The following is an 18682-nucleotide window of genomic DNA, read 5'->3' as shown; positions in this document are numbered from 1 at the left end:
GGGTTGTTAGAGATGCCCCTTTCTTGCCTGTGTAATCAGCCTGCTCTGCACATGGTCCATTCCCATGGACCTTCTGTACCATGATGTGACATAGGCAGGTGGAGGCCCTCACTGGGATCTTAGGAGCGCATTGTTGGTCCTCCACAACACTGAGAAAAGTAAAACTCATTGTTTTGGGAAGTACAAGCATCAGACATGTGACTGTAGTACCATAAAATTAACTAATATGGCCTCCTGCTTTCCAGACTCAAATTGTTACCCATGGCTGCCTCATCTCAGCAATCAGTCATCTCAACCTTTGCGTACACACAGACACACACACACACACACACACACACACACACACAGAGCATGCTTTAACTCCTTTATCTGTTCTTTGGAATTATGTAACTGAAATTGAAGTACCTGGCCCTGCAGAGCTTCATTAAATATTTGCTGAATATTTAACAGTGAGTATTTAACCAGTCTTGAGAGAAGGGTTTTTTTTCCACCAAGTTGTCCTCTATATTCCAAATAGTGCCTGGCATACAATGGGTGGCTGATGAAAACTTGGTGCTTAGTAAATACTCCAAAAGCTGGTGACCTAAGGTTAATGTGTCTACATAACCAGTAGCTCCAAAGCCACAACATTGCCCCTCAGCTCAGGTGTTTGCTGGAAACAGGACAGTATGCACTTGGTGCTCAGTTACTACTGAGAAAACATTCCATATTCTTTGCTCATCTCAGAAGAAAAACATTATATTAAGCTTTGTTGTTTGCAATTTTTTTAGAAAGTCAAAAACTCAGAGAAACAAAGATATAAATGAGAACAAATGAAGGGTGTGTTTTGTCTTCTCTTCACATTTATTGTAAACAAACCATTTCTGTTCTCAATACAATGTGTTTTCTTTCTTTAAATTGTGTATTTAATGGTGGGTGTTTGGGTGTTTGGCAAGGTGGTCGTCTGATCCTGCATCAGAGAACCTGGACCCAACCACCGCATCAGTGACGGTCCAAGGGCAAGGAAATCCTTTTATTCTTTCTCCCTCACGCTCTCTCCCCTTGTTAAATAAATAAAGATAAATGAATAATTTTAAAATGTGCCTTTACAGATATTGTAATTACTACCATAGAGATAAAAAGAGTGCTGATACACTACGCGATATACTTCTCTGAAAACACATCTTTTTTTCTCTCTCTCTCTTTTTCCTAATTTGCTCATTCCTGGTTTCTCTTACCCAAGGGAATGATTGTGAAAAGGCAAATAGAACCAAGAGAATGATCTGAAATTTGCTTAAATATTATTGCAACAATTACACACCTTAAGTAATTTTTAGTGTTCATGCTCACTTTTAATACATCTCTAACTCACACTTTATTGTTAGTGTTATTACTTGTGTTGTTACTGAATAAGACACAATAGGAATGAAGACTTAAGTATATTTCACAACCAAATTAGAGTAATTTTTTGTATATGTATTTTCTTTAAGCCTTAACAAAAGACAGTCCTCCTGTAGAGCCTGGACTTCTAACTGGTGAAACATTTTCTTGGAAATCTTTGAAGCCACGTACACTTGTCCTGAAGATCCATACATACGCCACCAAGGCTGCCATGATACGTCTGCCTATTGGGTATGGAGTGGCTTCATTTTTTCCACACTAGGAATTTTCAGAAAGTCTGTAAAATATTCACTAATTTAAAAGTAAAAAAAAAAAATTGAACACTGGGACATTGTTTTCCATAGTGATTTTCCATGCACAGGTCTGTCAGTATGATCTTGAGAATAACTCCACGAAGAAATAAATTGAGAAATATATTTTGTGGAGTTCAAAATTCATTTTAGTCAAGGTCTCTGGAAACGTTGTTAATAAGAAACTGTATTTAAGTTTGCTTAACTTCAGCAGTTGCTGAAACTAGTTATTAAAGTATCATCTTGTTTGTCCAAGAATATTATATCCCCTCACAAAGATATCAGCTTCATTAAAACAACAACTTAGAAACCAAGCACCTGACCCTGCCAGTCTCCAGTTCTGGCTATGGTTTGTTTTTGTAGGGCATTATTTTAATTAAGTTGAAGCTAGCTAAACACCCTAGAGCTTTCATTTAAAAGAAACTGTGCAAATGGAAATGCTTTCTTGATTTTGTTAACAAAAAATGAAAATATGTCCTATCTCACGTGAAATAATTTTCAATGCTCCCCCCCACCAAGTTTAGTCATGATAACTCTGTATGGTCAATAAATACGACTTTTCTGCAAAAAGCAAAACTCAAGCAACAAAATCAAGTGGTAAACTAATACATTGCGTCCAATATCTCTGGAAAGTAGTGAGTTGTAAAACTCCAGTGTTTCTCACAGCAGTCCTCGTTGTGAGCAGCTGGACAATCTCCTCTGGTAGTCAAGTTGCCTTGCAAGGATGCTTATCCATTGACAGCAAAGGACACTGGCTTCATGAAGAATCCTTCTAATCCCCTTCTGCCTCTAAGAGCCAGTTCTCAACAGGCATGAATACATCAACATGCATGATTTGGACACATTATGCACACTTAGTAACAGGAGAGGGGGATGCCGCTGTCTCGATGCTGTAATCCAGTGGGAGAGATCTAATTAATTCATTAAAAATGTTGTCTTTTAAGAAAAATACTATGCCATGTGCAAGGTGATAAAATGACCTATTTCTTATGGTATGAAATCAGTAAAATAGATATTTGTTGATCTTGTAGGCTTATTTAAGGGTGAAATTCAAGGATCTGTATTCTATCTGTGTGACAACTCTTCCCTAACCTTGGGCTGTGTTCTAACATGACATGTAGCAGGGCCATGACAATAAAGGACACCTTTTCTCTGTAGGAGACACATGCTCCTCTTCACTGCACACTCCCCAGTGGGCCATTCCATACACATCTGTGGCATGGTGACTTTTGTTGTTGGGGATGAAGATGTGGTGATGCCCAACTTTGAGCCGGTAAATATGTTAGAAACTACAACATTTTTAAATTTTATTTTCATAGATTTTAAAATAAACCCAGTTTCCTTTTTTTTTTTTTTTTTTTTTATTTAACTCGCTCTTCGCTGATGTTTTAGCCTTCACAACTCTGCGGTACATTCAACAAGAAATGCTCAAGTGCAACATATTTAAATAATAGTGTAAACACTGTAGGGACATATAGTTTTTTTGTCACTTGCAGTCTTTCGTTCTCCTTTTATATCAGTTAATATTTCAGGCAGAACCTATAGTTTCCTTGGTATTTTAAAGTACAAAGGATCCACATGGTCTTTTTAAATGCCTTCCAAAGTTTGGATCTGTTTCTCTTCATTCACTCCTTGATTGGTCTAAGCAATTTATACTCTAAGTATCTGGAATTCAAAGAGTACAGTGCTCCCCATGAGAGCTTCTGCTGTGTCTGCTTCATCTCTCCCCTCTCTCCTGAGTCTCCCCTTGGTTTCTGGTGCTCCTAGGTTCTGATCGGCTCTGAAAGCGGTAACATAAATGGAGCCTGAATCTTCTCTGGAGTTTTTTTTTACATGCCATCTATCTGCCCATGAGCATGTGGGGGCTTATTTACTTTAACCCTTATCCGGAAAAAAACAAAACAAAACAAACAAAAAAACTAAAACAGAATAAACCCAACCCAAGTTGTACTTTGTATGGCAGGTTCTGCAAGCCACCTGGCAGATCATGTAGCAACCAAGTGGCTTACCACCAGCTCCCGGATGTCATGTCCTCAAGACCAGACATGACCCGCCAGGCACTCTTAACTTGTCTGAGCAGTGGGTGTGAATGACAGCCTCTTCTCCAGGCTCTGTCATTTCTCAGCATCTCTTTTTCCTACCTGCTCAACGGGCACAGAAAGAAACCCACAAACCCACCTTATAAGCGCGTGTCTTATATTTTCTTGATTGCTTTTATTATTTTGCTTTCTTCAAATTCTTGTCTTTCTTTTTTAAAAAAAAATTTGCACTTTAGATGATACGCATAATTCAGTTGAATGCGATGTAGCACTCCGGGTGTTTTCTTCCTTCCTCAGGGAGCTCTGATTTCCCTTGAGATAACACTCTAGTAAAGGTATGAGCTCCATTGCTCTTTGATCCCAACAAAGAAGCAAAGAGAAATCACTGGACAAGAAAAGATAGACTCGAGCTCCTTTAGACCCATACTTTGTCATGAACAGTGTAGCTACATGACCATCAGGAACTTTTGGTCATGATTTTACCTAGAGGTGAAATACCACTAGGCTTGAAGTTAGAAGAGGGTAATTCATTGCAGAGGCCATGGTAAATTGACTGCCTCTGTTCTCATCAGCCCCTTACTCCGGTGAACATCTGTGCTGCTCAGGCACACTTGCTGGAACATTCTTCAGTGTTTCTACAGGGAAACACAAGGCATTGATTGCATGCCTCATGGCATCCCTGGGGAAGAGACAAAGCCAGACATGCAGAGTTCCTCCAGCTTTACCTCCTCAGTCTGCTCCAAGCAACTCCTCAACTTTTCCACCAAATGAATTTTCAAACACCCCAGGGTCGTCTTGTACCTTTAAAACCATTTGCTTGCTGGAACCTGCCTCCTCTTTGCTTCCATGTTCTCCTTTGGAATGCAACTAGCAGTCTAGCAGTCGTTGCTGGTTCATCCTTTTGTTTCTCTGATCCTCCTTGCTCTTTTCCTAAACTCCTTCCTGACACCAGTACTCAAAAAGCTCGTGGCTTTTGTCAGCTCATCTCTAGGGGTCCTCAGAACTGTGTACTGGCAGGAACACTGGAGGGAAATTGTCCCTGATGTCCAGCATGAGTGTGATTCTCTTGTCCGTTCACAAACGAATAGCAATTGCATTCCTTGTTCTGTATCTCAGAGAGCAAGCATTCAGTAAAACACTTTGCTTGTCCAAGCTCTTGAAGAATAGGCATTGGGACTAACATTTATGACCCCACAGCCTAAACTGAACTATCTGAGTTAAACATTCTGCCGCAACTCCCAACTCCAGCATCCTGCTAATGCAGACCCCGGAAGGCAGCGTTGTGGTCTCAGGTTATTGGACTCCTGCCACCCATGCGAGAGAACTACATTGAGTTTCCAGGTCTGGAGCACAGCCCCAGCCCAACCCCTCTAGCTTTCTGTCCCTGTACCTGTCACAAAATAGTGTTTTATTTTTAAGAAAAAAAAGTCATAAATAATATTTGAATCAAACATTTGGCAATTCGCATGGAAATTTCCATTTTTGTAAGTTTTATTCTACTTTTAACACAAAATGTTAACACTGTGCTCTGTCATCCCAGGAGAGCTACCGCTTTACTGAACAGGCTCTAACAATTCTGAAAGCTGTGGGAAATGTGATTTTGAGTTTCAAAGACAGGCTTAAACTTCCAGTAGCCCTGAGAGAGCTGCAAGCTGCTCACTACCCCATCCCCCTCCACAACAAAGAGCTCGCTGCACAACACTTCCGGGTGAGTGCCCCCTGGTTATGCTATGCCTAGGAGAAACTTAGTATTTGAAATAGCTTAGCTTATTTCAGATGACCTCCCCAACCTGAGCCAGAGAAAATATCTTGGATGAAGACATCTTATTTGGGGAGTGATTTCAAAATGAAATGAGAGAATGGAGTGGAAAAAAAATGGGGGACAGGGGAAATACATCAACAGATGTGATTGTTATTGCAGTGAGCTAGAGGTATTCCAAACATTGGGCCACTGAAAAAGCTGTAGGACTCCCCCCGGCAGGATCGCAGGGAAACCGGGTGCCTCTCCACCAAGGCTTTCCCCCACTGGATGGTTGCTTTCAGAAGCTCCGGGTTCCTTTCATCACACTTGTAACCAGTGCCTCTCGTAGGGCCGCGCAGCCCTCTGACTCCACACAATCTTGAGGGAAGCACAGAGGCTGACAGCAGCTGTAGTTCGACCCATTCCAGCTACAGTAGCAGTAGGTGGGTTAGATGTGGATTTTTTTTATTCTACCACATTGTCATTTGACACCAGAAAATTCTGTCTTGGGACTGCCTCCTGCAATGGAAGGTCTCTAGCAACACTGTTGTCTCCACTCTCTGGATGCCAGAAGCATCCAGTTGTGTGAACTGGACACATCTTTGAACATTGCCAGATGTCTCCAAGGTGATATGTATATATATATACAGAGAGAGTTAGCATTACCAGATTTAGTAAACAAAAATGTAGTGTTTCCATTTAAAATACAATTTTCATGTAAAACAAGCAATGTTTGCCATTATTATGCCATACCTTTCCTGAAAAAATTATACACAAAATTAATTTTATGTTATTCAAATGTAACTGAAAGTTGAGTATTACTAAAGATTCAAATTTTAAAAGAAAATCATTTTCCAACCTAGACAATTCTGCACAAAGATGAAAGAGGAAAAAAAAAGAATATTACTTGAGAGAACATTACAAAGATTACAAAGCAGACATTTTATCCCTTTCCATAGTCAAAGATTGTAATACAATACACACATACTCTCAAGATAAACAACTAGTCTTCACGTTTAATAAAAGGTTAATAGCACCATTTGCCACATATAGGTCTTTCTAAGTTGACACGTGATTAAGGATGAGCATCTATTGGTTAACAGAGTTTCTATGTAAGAAAAATAAACTTCTTCCTTTGTGTCAAGAGGGAGTTTTACCCTTATCTCCCTAACTTCTCCAAGAAAATATTTTCCTTGACTCGTTTCTAGGATGTAAAACAGGAAAGGGGCTTATGTATCTTTTAAAAAGCTTTATGTATTTTTTTAAAAAGAGCTTAGCAATTTTCAAATTTCTAAAGTAAACACTAAATAACAAGAGTGTGTGGTGCCAGTCTCTTGTTTTCCAGAGGGAGAATTTAGCTTCTCATTTTAAATTTGTATTTGTCCTTACAAATTCCTGTATTGTATCTAGCAAGCTTAGTAGGGGGTGCGAAGTATGGAGTAAATCATCACCACTTGAAAACTGTTTCCCTTTGACATGAAAATTATACAAAATATGTGCATATTTATCTAGTCATGACACGCCCTTTCCAGAAAAAGTAGATTCTGTCATCAATTCAAGATGACAGCTGATCAAAGCTCTAAAGTCAAATAAAGAAGGCACCATGTTGCAAGAAACCTAGTTTCCACTGCCACCCAGAGGCCGTAAGTGTGTAGCAGCCCCATTTTCTACCACCTGGTTTTATATCTTTCTAGCCATCACTTCCAGTTGCTTGTCAGGCGGATGATGCAGCTTTCCCACCCTGTAGGATATAAGACCTGACCTTCGTTGTTGTTTTCTGTCTGTCAGGCCCTGGCTACTATTCACTGTAGAAGCAACAAGAAATAACCTAGCAAGTTCCAGAAAAAATTTCCTTGCCAGCTGTTTGGCAGGAATCCTAATCATTTATGATGATCAATATGAATTTCCTCCCTACCCTATTATATGAATTTACAAGGCCATCAAAGGGCTTATGTCCTAGTTTAGTATTATTGTGAATCATACTGTATTCTCTGGGGAAAATAGCTTTTTCCTCCTGCTCCCAAAAAGCAGGTCGTCCAAACCCAGCGAATCCCTCAATGTATGGGAATAAGAGCCAATGGACCACTGCAAATGGTGGGTATGAAGAGCAATTTTCCTTCCAACTTCTGATTTCCACACTTACATGTTTGGGGTCCTAAATGTGCCTGCCTGCAATGACAACCATATTACAGAAAATATGTTTTACAGAAATGAGACCCAGCTTGACCGCACTAATAGGCAAACTATCCATGGAGGATTTAACCTTTGGGAATCGTCTGGGGTACGCTGATCTTACATATATGGAGAGAGAATTGACAACATTCCTGCTAGATTGGAATGACACAAGAAGGGCTAAGCTATGAGACTGACACAATGCAGTATGTACACAGGGAAAACAAATTTTATCTGGGTGTCAGTTCTAGTCGGGGGTGAATGGGGAGCACATTCTTAGACATCCACTGAAGTCCGCCAAATGGCTGGCTGGACTCCTTCAAGGATGGAGCCGTAGCGAATGATCAGAATCCATTTCTATCATGGTCAGGTTACGCCATTGAAGCACGTTGAAAGAGAATCAGAGCTGTTTGGTCAATGGGTTGTCACATCCCTGCTGCCAAGATTTTACCACACATGGACTTTCATGTCTCACTCTGAGATAACATGCAAGGGATTTTTGCTCCTGCAATACTTACAACCAAGAGAACTGTTTCAATGGAAAAAAATTCTCCATTTTGTGTTTTGAATTAGCACAGCTGTGTGACATCTGATGTAAAAGCTTTGAATAAATCTAAAAGGGCTTTTTTAGTACAAAGTAAATGCTCCTCAAGAATGTGAAAGTCATGTAAATTTCAAACATATTTTCTTTCATTTTGTGACATATGAAATATAGAATGCTAGAAATAGTATGGAAGATGTTATTTCACTTACTCACAAAGATTGTATCTTTCATTTTGCCCTCTATCTCTTTGGGCAACCTAGTACCATAATTCTTGTAGTGAGTACATTTTGCAAATGTCTTTCAGAATTTATTCTTTCTGCTAGATTACATGTCAACCTAAAAGCTGTTTTTTTATTTAAGTATCTCAAGTTTTAGATGCTCCTTTGTCAAGAAATGATATTTTCATAATTATAAAATATAAATGTATTATTTTTTAGGTTTTTCATCTTTCTTTATGGCGTTTAATGAAGAAAGCTCAATTATCCAAACCTCCTACAAACTTCAAATTTGCATTCCGTGCTTTGGTTTTGGATGTGGATTTACTTGATTCCTCCTTGGAAGAGGTTTCTTTAGGTACTGATCAATTTTAGTTATTTGGCCAAGAAATCCCCCAATTATTTAAGAGAAACAGTTGGAGAAAAGCACCGTCGAGGTTTGCGTGAGCAGGTGAAGCTGGTTGGGATGGCTGGTCAGAGTTCCAGCGGTACTCAGGGAAGCTCAGGGGGCCGCAGGGATGTTCTGAGCATGCTCTACTCCCAGGGCCTGCCACAGTTTCCTGGTAGCCCAGAATCTGTTCCAAACCTTAATAAACAGGAATCTAAGTCATCAATGTGTATAACTGAAGAATTTGGGAAAAATCCCCCTGCTCACTAATCCCACTTTCTTCCTTCCACTTACCCACCATTTAACATTTCTCTTCCTTTTTTTCTTTTTTTGAAGAAAGCTTAGATGGTCTTTAGAAAACAATAATTTGTCATTCAGTTATTACTGTTTCATGTTCTTCTCTTCTGTACTGTTTGCATTCTAAAAATGTTACTGGGCAATGTTTAAAAATATAGATTTATCTCTGTCAAATCCATGGGGGAAATGACTGCAGAAAACCTATGGATTTCATATTCTGTGGTACTCAAGTTTGTTTTATAAAATGGCTTGGTATTTGCATCCAAATACTCTTATCATCCCATATATTTTAAACTATCCCTAGACTATTTGTTGCACCAATTGCAGTATAACTGCTGCTTCAATACGTGTTACACTGTGTTGTTTGGGCAATGCTGATGAGAAAATACACATGCCTGTTTCATTGTCCCCATGCATGACTGGTGGACTCTGCAGGTACAGTGTGAGTGGATTTGGAGGGCTGTTTGTGGTGTTTCATCTGGGACTGTGGAATTTCATATGTCAGGGAGTGAAGACATTGAAACTCGGAGAAGGGATTAAATATACCTTTCATCCCAGAGTGTGCTTTCATCTTTCCAGCAGAATGGATGGATGTGAAATACTCCATGCAAACAAATGAGAAAGAGTATTCTCCTGAGGAAGCAGCAGCAGCAATTAAAATCCAAGCCATGTGGAAAGGGTCTTACCTTAGGTCACTTATAAAAGCCAGAACTCCAGGTACAACTTTCTTATTATATATAAAACGAACTGTGTCTGTAAAAAAAAAATTACCATGTGTGCTAATCAAAAGGTTTCATAGGCACTCTACCTTACGTGCCAGATAATAAGCTTTAGTTCTAAAAACACTGAAATCCTCAAAGATCAAGAAACATGACAAGAATAAGTTTCTTTTTAGAATTTAGTACAGTGTCTGGCCCAGGAAAAGTACCTAATAGTTATTAGGTAAAGAGTGAGCTGCTGGCATTGTGGCACAGTGGATTAATTGCCACTAGCGATATTGTCGATTTGAGTCCTGACTGCTCAGCTTGAGTTCTGATCCAGCTTCTTGCTGACGTGCCTGTGAAGGGCAGCAGATGATGGCCCAAATGCTTGGACACCTGCTGCCCAACATGGGAAACCAAGATGGAGCTCCTGAGGTCCCTAGCTTTAGCCTGGCTGAATTTTAGCTGCCGCAACTGTTTAGAAAATAAATCAGTGCATGGAAGTCAGACCATTCACTATAACTCTACACACTCTATGCATTAAACAAATAGTAATAAAATGAAGAAAGCAAGAAAAAGACAACAGGAAAAGAGAAGAGAGCGGTTTTTTCTCCATCTTTTGTGAACTCCTTTAAGACAAAGAACTGATCTCAGTCCAGTGCCTAGCGGGTTAAGGCATCAGTTCAGATACAGCTAAGACAATATTTAAAAATTACTAAATAATTTCAAAGCAGAGAATGAATGTGTTCTATAGAGAATTCCAGGCATGTACACGGTGATAAACTTCTTCTACAAAATACAAACATTTAAATGGATTAAGCATTTAAATACGTTCCTCTGTTTATTAAATCACATTTTATGTATATTAACTAAAATAGTTTTGTGAAAAATGGAAAGGTAAATGGAAAGCAACAACAAAAGAACCATTTTGTATAGTTTGTGATATAAAAGCATTATAGTTGCCTGAACTTTATATCATTACAAATAACACTACTGAGACACACAGAATCATTTTTAGTTACTCTGAAAACATATACGTGCATCAACCGGAAATCTTTGTTGAAATGGATAAATCCCTGTATACGTATAACCTATCAAAATTAAATAAAATATATATAGGCCATCTGAACTGACCCTAAGAAACAATAAGATTGAAACACTTATCAAACGCCTTCCACTAAGTAAAAGTCCAGGACTTGATGACTTTAATACTGAATTCTACAAGACCTTTAAAGAGGAGTTAACTCCGACACTTTTAATACTATTCCAAAATATTGAGCAGGATGGAGCTCTGTCAAACTCTTTTTATGAGGCCAGCATCCAGCATCACTTTGAGATCTCCCAAATCAAAGGCATGACATAAAAAAAAATTACAAAAATATCACTTTATTAAACATCAATGCAAAGATTCCGATCAACATGCTACCCAACCAAAACCTAAAGCACATAAAAAGAGATAGGATTTATCCCAGAAATTCACAGCTTTCAACATTTGGAAATATCAATACCATTTCATGACCAAAGCCCTCATAAGTCAAGTATAGATGGAAAATACCTCAAAATTATAGATATTTATATGACAAACCGATATCTATCATCATAACTGAATGGTTAAAAAAAAAAACTGAAAAGAATCTGCCCTCAGATCTTGAACAATACAAGGATTTTCAATAAAGTATCGGAAGTTTTAGTAAAAGCAATTAGGGTACAGAAAGAAATAAAACATATCAAAATTGGAAAAGAGGAAGTCAAATTATCAATGTTTTCAAACAACATGATAATGTACAAGAAAAAATGTGAACATTCCACCAAAAGGCTGCTAGAACTGGTAAAAATTCAGAAAGTTTCACGTTACAAAATAAATACACAAAAAACAGTATCTTTTATGATGAACTCACTGAAAGAAAAATCCCATTCACAACAGCCACCGAAAATAAATCCAAATATTTAGAAATAAATTTATTGAAATGAATGAAATATCTTTACAGTGAAAATTATCAAATGTTAATTTAAAAGAAATCATTAACATACAGAAAATTAAAAGATATTCCTTATCATGGATCAGAAAAAAATCATATCATTAAAATGACTAAGTTCCTTACAGCAAGGTGCAGATTCAATGCAAACCCTATTAAAATGCCATTAATATTCTTTACAGAATTAGAAAAACAATCTCATAATTGATATTTAATCACAGAAGATCCAGAATAACTAATGTGATTCTGAGAAAAAATAATCAAGCCATAGACACCATATTGCTTACACACAAACCACACTACAAAGCCAGAGTAATTATAACAGCATGGTACTGGCATAAAAACCAACACAAAAATCAGTGAAAAGTACAGAGAGCCCAGGAATTAATCCATATACTTGCAAACCAACTGAATGTGATCAGACCACACAGTAGAGTAAGATTATATCTTCAGCAAATGATGTTGACAAAACTGCATGAACAAGTTAGAAGAATGAAATTTGATTCATACCTTTCACCATATACAAAAATCAACTGAAAGTGGGTCAAGGTTCTAAATTTAAATCCTAAAACTGAAGTTTCTGGAAGAAAATATAAGGGAAACATTTGGAAACAGTGCTGTAGGGACTATTTCTTTGACAAGACACCCCACAACACAGGCAATAAAAGCAAAACTAAACAAATGCAATTACATCAAAGTAAGAAGTTTCTGCATGAACCAGGAAATAATCAACAGAGAGAAGGGGCATTCAGTAGCATGGCAAAATCTGTGAACTACTTCTTTGACAAAAGATTAATACACAGAATGTATCGAAACTTTAAAAGTACAACAACTACAGTAGACCAATCCAGTTAATCAATGGGCATGGTACCTCAACAGACAATCCTAAAAAAAAAAAAAAAAAAAATGGCCATTGAAGACAGAGAAAAAGGTTCAACATCTGAAACTGTGAAGGAAATGTAAACCAAGATGACACTGTCACCTCAGATATCTAAAACCCACAGGACAAAGATCACATGTTGGTGAGCTGGTGGACATGGAGAAAGTAAATCGCTTCTGCACTGCTGATAGGGTGTAGGAGAGCCAAGCTTGTCAGCGATCCCACTATCGTATATATGTGGATATACATCCAAATCAACACATAGTGTTCCCATAATATACCCAGTGTGCAAGTAGGCTCAGAAAGGCAAATATAATGTCTTCCCATTTACATCTAAAATTTTTAAATTAGAAAATCAGTAAATTAACATGTAAAAGAGATGTCTGTGTATATCAATATTGCTGCAAAGAAAATTTAGCAAAACTTTGTTTTATACCTTTCTTCAAACCACTGGTTAAGAATGTTACACTACTATAGCTTTAAAACTGACTTTTAAGGGTGAAAATTTTTACATTTTATTATGACTATAGCCTTTGGTGTGCATATATATGTATATATATATGTAGAGAGAGAGAGCATTTGCAAAATAAAATACAAAAGAAAGAAAATATGAAATAGAGGAAAGTAGGAGAGAGGGGATGAAGGATTGGAGGGGGGAGTGAGGAGAACTGGATGAGAAAATGTTGGAGGAAGAGAGGTAGAGAAGCAGAGGGAGGGAATATCATTATGTTCCTAGAATTCTATCTATAAACTATGTTGAATCAGTTCAAAGCTAATTTTAAAAAATATGTACTTACCAAGCCCAAAAGTATGGTGAATAGGTTTTTGCTATCAATATATGTTGTACAAACACTATTCATGCAATGGTTTTCCATTTGTTAAGACTGAAAATGAATAATTTATTCATGTACTTAATAGCATTTACATTTCATTCACTCAACATGTATTTATTGAATAACATTTGTTAAGCATCATTCTAGATTTTGTTCTTAAAGTCTGCAGAACTGATACAGGTTCTACTCTGATAAACGTTGGATTCAACGTTTACAAACAACTGAATATATTGATTTTCAGACACTACTATGTACTACAAAGGCATTAGGATAATTAGAAAAAGAATATTAGTTTCTGATAGTAAATTTGAGCTGTTTACCGTAGATTTGACAAACCTTCTACTTTCAAGGCATTTGTGAATAATGAGGTAGATTGTGCTTTAATGAAATGTGATCATCAATGGATCTCTTGCAATGACCATTAGGGTCACTCTGGAGCCCCCCAAATTAGATCAGATGGACAGAGACCATTAGGAAAGCTTAAAACAGAAAGGAAAAAGTCAGCTTGGACTCCCATATACCTTATTAGGTAGGACACAAAGATAAGTTACTCCTCACTAAGGTATTGAAGATTTCTCTGCACACCCCTACTAAAACTGTTCTGCTCCTCAATTGTTAACATATGGCATGTTAGAGTTATAAGCCTGTTTGGACTATCCTAAAATTCATGAAGTTCAATAAAAATCACGCTTCAATACTTTAAGCTGCTAAATATAAAAATGAAAATAGACACGAGACAGCTGAATAGTACCCTATAATCATTTTAAGGTTTATAGCAGCCGGTTGTGTGTAAACTAAAATTGAAATGTCAATGAAGTAGTTATAGGATGTGGTTAAGAAGTTGCATTTTCTAACTTATTGGTCACTCACTATTGTCACTATCCCACAGCGATGGACTTGGTGCACGGAGCCAATAATAACACGCGTGGACTCTGACTGATGGTCAAAAGTTGAAGTTTATTAGTGGCATCAAACTTTGCACTCTGAGGGTCATATGGGATAAGGGAGGAGGTATTAGGCTTATCAACAAAACCCATCAACTGTTTCTATACTCTATTTTGGAGCTTCCTATTCTACCAAATATTCTCATACACATGCTGTCCACTCAACTGTTCTTATACAAATGATATCCAATCAGGTATACAAAAGGTAGCCATTCGCTTGTTCTCATGCAAATATTATCAAATCAACTGTAATCTTGTGCTCACTGACCTTCTAGGGTCACAATGTCCTCCTACACATTATCATGTTAATTAACTTCATGATGTTGTAAATTTCCGTGTTTCTTCCTGTTGTTGAAGTTGTGTAGTGACCTTTCATTGGAGGGGATGCTATTCTGCCAGCTCTTCTTTCAGACCAAGGATGGTCTGCCAATGAAACTGTTGAATTTATCTGGACACTAAGATGTTGGACTCTCTGCATGGTGCACGCCTGCAATGAAGGAATCATGACTGGTTATGAACTGTACTACTGTAACAATATGGAGGAATTCAACATGGGCAGAGGGCATGGGGAGGGATTGGGGGAATCCCAGAACCTATGAAACTGTGTCATAAAATGAAACAATAATAAAAAAAATGGATTAACTTCCATCAGGAATTTCTGGTGTGACATATGTTCTCTCTATGTACCTTAAATTAGATCAAAGTACACATTCTGATGCTTAAATACGATTAAGACACTATGATGAGCAGAAGTCTTGGTTTGGAGCACATTGCTGTCATAAACATCACTGATATATTGTAAAGTGGGCTAATATTGTAAATGTGCTAGTATAGCCTGTGGCTTTACACAGCACCTTATTTGTGAGTTTCAGCCTCTCCATTGGCAAAACAGAGACTGTAGACAAGATGACCTTCCACACAGCGGTTGATTTTTGATATTGTTCTTTTATTTACTGTTTGTAGATACAAGAGAAAATACCATTGTTGCAGATACTCTTCAAAGAGTTTGGGCTATATTGGAGCTGAATCTAGAGCAATATGCTCTTTCTCTCCTAAGGTAAATCAGTATAATTACACTTCCTAATGCAGTATATTAGTATTCTTTAAGATCCAGTTACATTTTCCATTTAATTGAGTTTTCCCTAACTTCCTAAACTCTCTTACATTGAAATCTCTGAGAGTCCACAGCATTTTGCTTAAAACATCTCTATGCTACTTTTTCTTTTTTTCTTTTAATGTCTCAACTGCATATATTCAGGATTCTTAGCGTAAAACATCTGAGCAGCAAACTAAGATTCTTAGAGTTCTGAGAAGAAACAAGCTACCATTTAGGACCTGGGATGCTAGAGGAGTAAACAATTAAAGCAATCAAGTGAGGTCCCTGGGAGACAACATTCCTCAAACGAGCCAATCAGGACTAGATCGAGCCTTAGAGAAACTGCATTCTGGTCACAAAAGATGTCCACAAAACAAAGTAACCTGAATAAAGCTAAATGTTACATCTAAAAGCTGCATATATATATATGCACTTATATTTTACATGTACTTATGTAAAATAAGTATTATCTGTAATGTATTTATTTCACACAGACGATTTGAGAGGAAGAACTGAAACTTTGTTGACAGATGGTATTACATATTAATATTAATATTAATTTAATATTAATATTAAATATTAAGAACTCTATATAAAGCCATTAAAATCAATACAATAATTGAAGAAGTGCTACAAAGGAACACTATCAGATTACAATTGAATTTTTATTTATAAGCAGAAAACAAATAGAAACTTTTCAGTAGCCTAGAAATCATGGAAATAAACACGATGAGCCAAATACCAAAATATGTCTCTGCATTTACTGGAACCTGAGTGTGGATGCTTATCTCACATTACCATAAGTTTGGATCACAGACACTGCTGCTGAAAGCTCACTAGCATTTGAACTAGAACTACAAAGGGGAATACTTCTGCCTAAAATCCCAACTATATCAACACATGCAGAGGGCACAAACATTTCCCACTCGTTCCTGCATTATGAGGCCTCCCTGGGAAAAGGACTGGGTCACCTGTTACCCTGTTTTATTGCTGGATGGCACAATTTCTAGATTTCCAATCTTAGAGCTTCAACTTTGATTCTGATTTGGCATCGATAAACTTTGATTGCCCTTTTGATCTTGCATTATGTTCCCCTTTGACTAAAAGCTTTCGGGTACTTTGGTTACCTTTCATTAATAAACCATAATGTGACTCCTGACTTGGCACCTTGCTCTGTGAGCAACATCACCTTTGGGTTAAGAGCTCAATCTAACAAAACATAGTCTAACATTATCTGCCAACTTTTTGCCTATTTCTTTTTAAAATAGAATCTATTTCTAATGTAACTTGTTATGTATAATTTATTTTTTATTTCTAGGCTAATGTTTAAAAGCAAGTGCAAGTCAATTGAATCTTATCCATGTTTTCAAGATGAAGAAACAAAGATTGCTTTTGCCGACTACACTGTGACTTACCCAGATCAGCCACCAAACACGTGGTTCTTGGTATTCAGGTGAGAGTATCGGACACTGGAAAATAATATCATCCATTTTTCTTACGTGTCAGATTAACTGGAAGTTCTTACACATTTGATGGGGTGGGGTGCACCATTTCAAAAAATCTGTAATTTAATTTGCAGTAGTAAAAGGAATCAATTTCTTGTTTGTTGCCAATAATGGTTAAAATTCTTTACATTTGGTATGAATTAAGTATTACAAATGTTTTATCTATGTTTCATTAAAAATTAAGAAAATTACATACTTTTATACCTTTTATGGATAGATTAGATGAAATAATGTTTTCCGTGTAAAGTGTTACTTTAATTTCTAAGAAATAACATTAAATAGAAGTCATGCATTACTTACATAAAAGTAATCTGTTGAAATTTTGCATTTATGTGACAAAATACTGGAATTTCTAAAATGGTGAATATGCATGCCTCATGGCTATTTGAAACTTTATAATTCTACAGTTTCTTGGCATTAAATCTGACTTCAAATTTTCTTTGAGATCGCGTCAAGGCAAAGTTCACATTTTTGTTCTTGCAGAGAAACATTTTTGGTTCCTCAAGACATGATTTTGGTTCCCAAAGTGTATACTACGCTGCCAGTCTGCATGTTGCACGTTGTGAATAATGACACTCTGGAACAAGTGCCAAAGGTGTTCCAGAAAGTGGTGCCTTATCTTTATACCAAAAATAAGGTAAGTGTGACAGTCATTGTCCTTTTGTGACAGAATCACAGAGAAAACTTAGCCTCTAGAGGGCCCAGAGGAAACCAGGACAGGGTGCTTGCAGTGTAAGACTAGTGGGCTCCTGTCCTTGCCTGGCTGAAGTCCCATATATATGGGGAATGCTTAGTGTGACTGCTAGAACATTCTCTCTTTCTCAGTCATCTTCTTCCTTCTCTCCCATGAAATTAGGGCAGAAAGAAACTGCTAGGATTTCTGCTTACTGAAATTATGAAACCCTACAATGCTTAAAACAGAAACTAACCCAGCAAGCCTGTGTGTCCCAGCCTGACCAAATCAGATGGCTGTCTCTCCTATTCATTGACTTCTCATTCTAATCTTAGTACTTTTATTTCAGAAGACTAGGGTTACACAGCTACTCACCCTTCACCACTACTGTCATCCCTATAGTCTTTTCTAGGACTATGTAGATTACTTCAGCAAACAAAAGCTTTCAGAGTGTTAATCCTGCTGAGTATATACTCTGTTGGCTGACTCTCAGTCAAATCATGCTGGCTTTGTTTTTATGTAAACTCATCATCATGTTTGCAGTCATTTCATCTAGGAGGATAGCATCCTGATGAGGATAGTGTGTACCTGGACTAGAGAGCGAGCACCTTGCTTTACCTTGATCCTCTCCTTCTTTCAGTTTTGTGCCTCTTCATTCTTCCCCTGAGGGTTGTGGTGGTAATAGATGTCCCAAGTTCACTCCAGCCTATGACTCTACGCATTACTTGTCTGTCTGATGAACACTGAATTTCTAGGAATAAAGCATACATCCAGAATTACATATGTGTGTACATATGTACATATGTGTGCATTCTAGTTTTTCACAATTATTTTTCTAGAATTTTATTATTTCACTGTGATTTTAACCATTTGTATGTTTAATAATGCTTTGCATTACTAAATATGTATTTGAAAGACAAAATTACAGAGAGAGAGAGAGACAGAGAAATCTATTCACTGATTCACTCTCCTGCATGGTAGGCAAGAATCCAAACATTTGTGTAATCA

The 18682-nt window shown here is 37.3% G+C and overlaps 1 protein-coding gene across 3 annotated transcripts in view; it reads left to right on the top strand.

The window, feature by feature from the left end:
• ADGB (androglobin) overlaps nt 1–18682 on the top strand; it is a 170280-nt gene that overhangs the window by 100105 nt on the left and 51493 nt on the right. For 2 of the 3 annotated variants that reach the window (XM_058667057.1, XM_058666939.1), the window contains 8 exons: nt 1470–1611; nt 2829–2943; nt 5250–5417; nt 8604–8739; nt 9646–9783; nt 15364–15457; nt 16815–16949; nt 17485–17638. In XM_058667057.1, coding sequence (XP_058523040.1) covers nt 1470–1611; nt 2829–2943; nt 5250–5417; nt 8604–8739; nt 9646–9783; nt 15364–15457; nt 16815–16949; nt 17485–17638 — 1082 coding nt within the window. The remainder of the gene's footprint in view (nt 1–1469; nt 1612–2828; nt 2944–5249; nt 5418–8603; nt 8740–9645; nt 9784–15363; nt 15458–16814; nt 16950–17484; nt 17639–18682) is intronic. The other variant, XM_058666997.1, reaches the window with a different exon arrangement.

This window comes from Ochotona princeps, chromosome 1 (genome assembly GCF_030435755.1).
Source record: "Ochotona princeps isolate mOchPri1 chromosome 1, mOchPri1.hap1, whole genome shotgun sequence".
NCBI classification, from domain to species: domain Eukaryota; kingdom Metazoa; phylum Chordata; class Mammalia; order Lagomorpha; family Ochotonidae; genus Ochotona; species Ochotona princeps.
The sequence above is the reverse complement of the archived record's forward strand: the minus strand, read 5'-3'. Positions and strand labels throughout refer to the sequence as shown.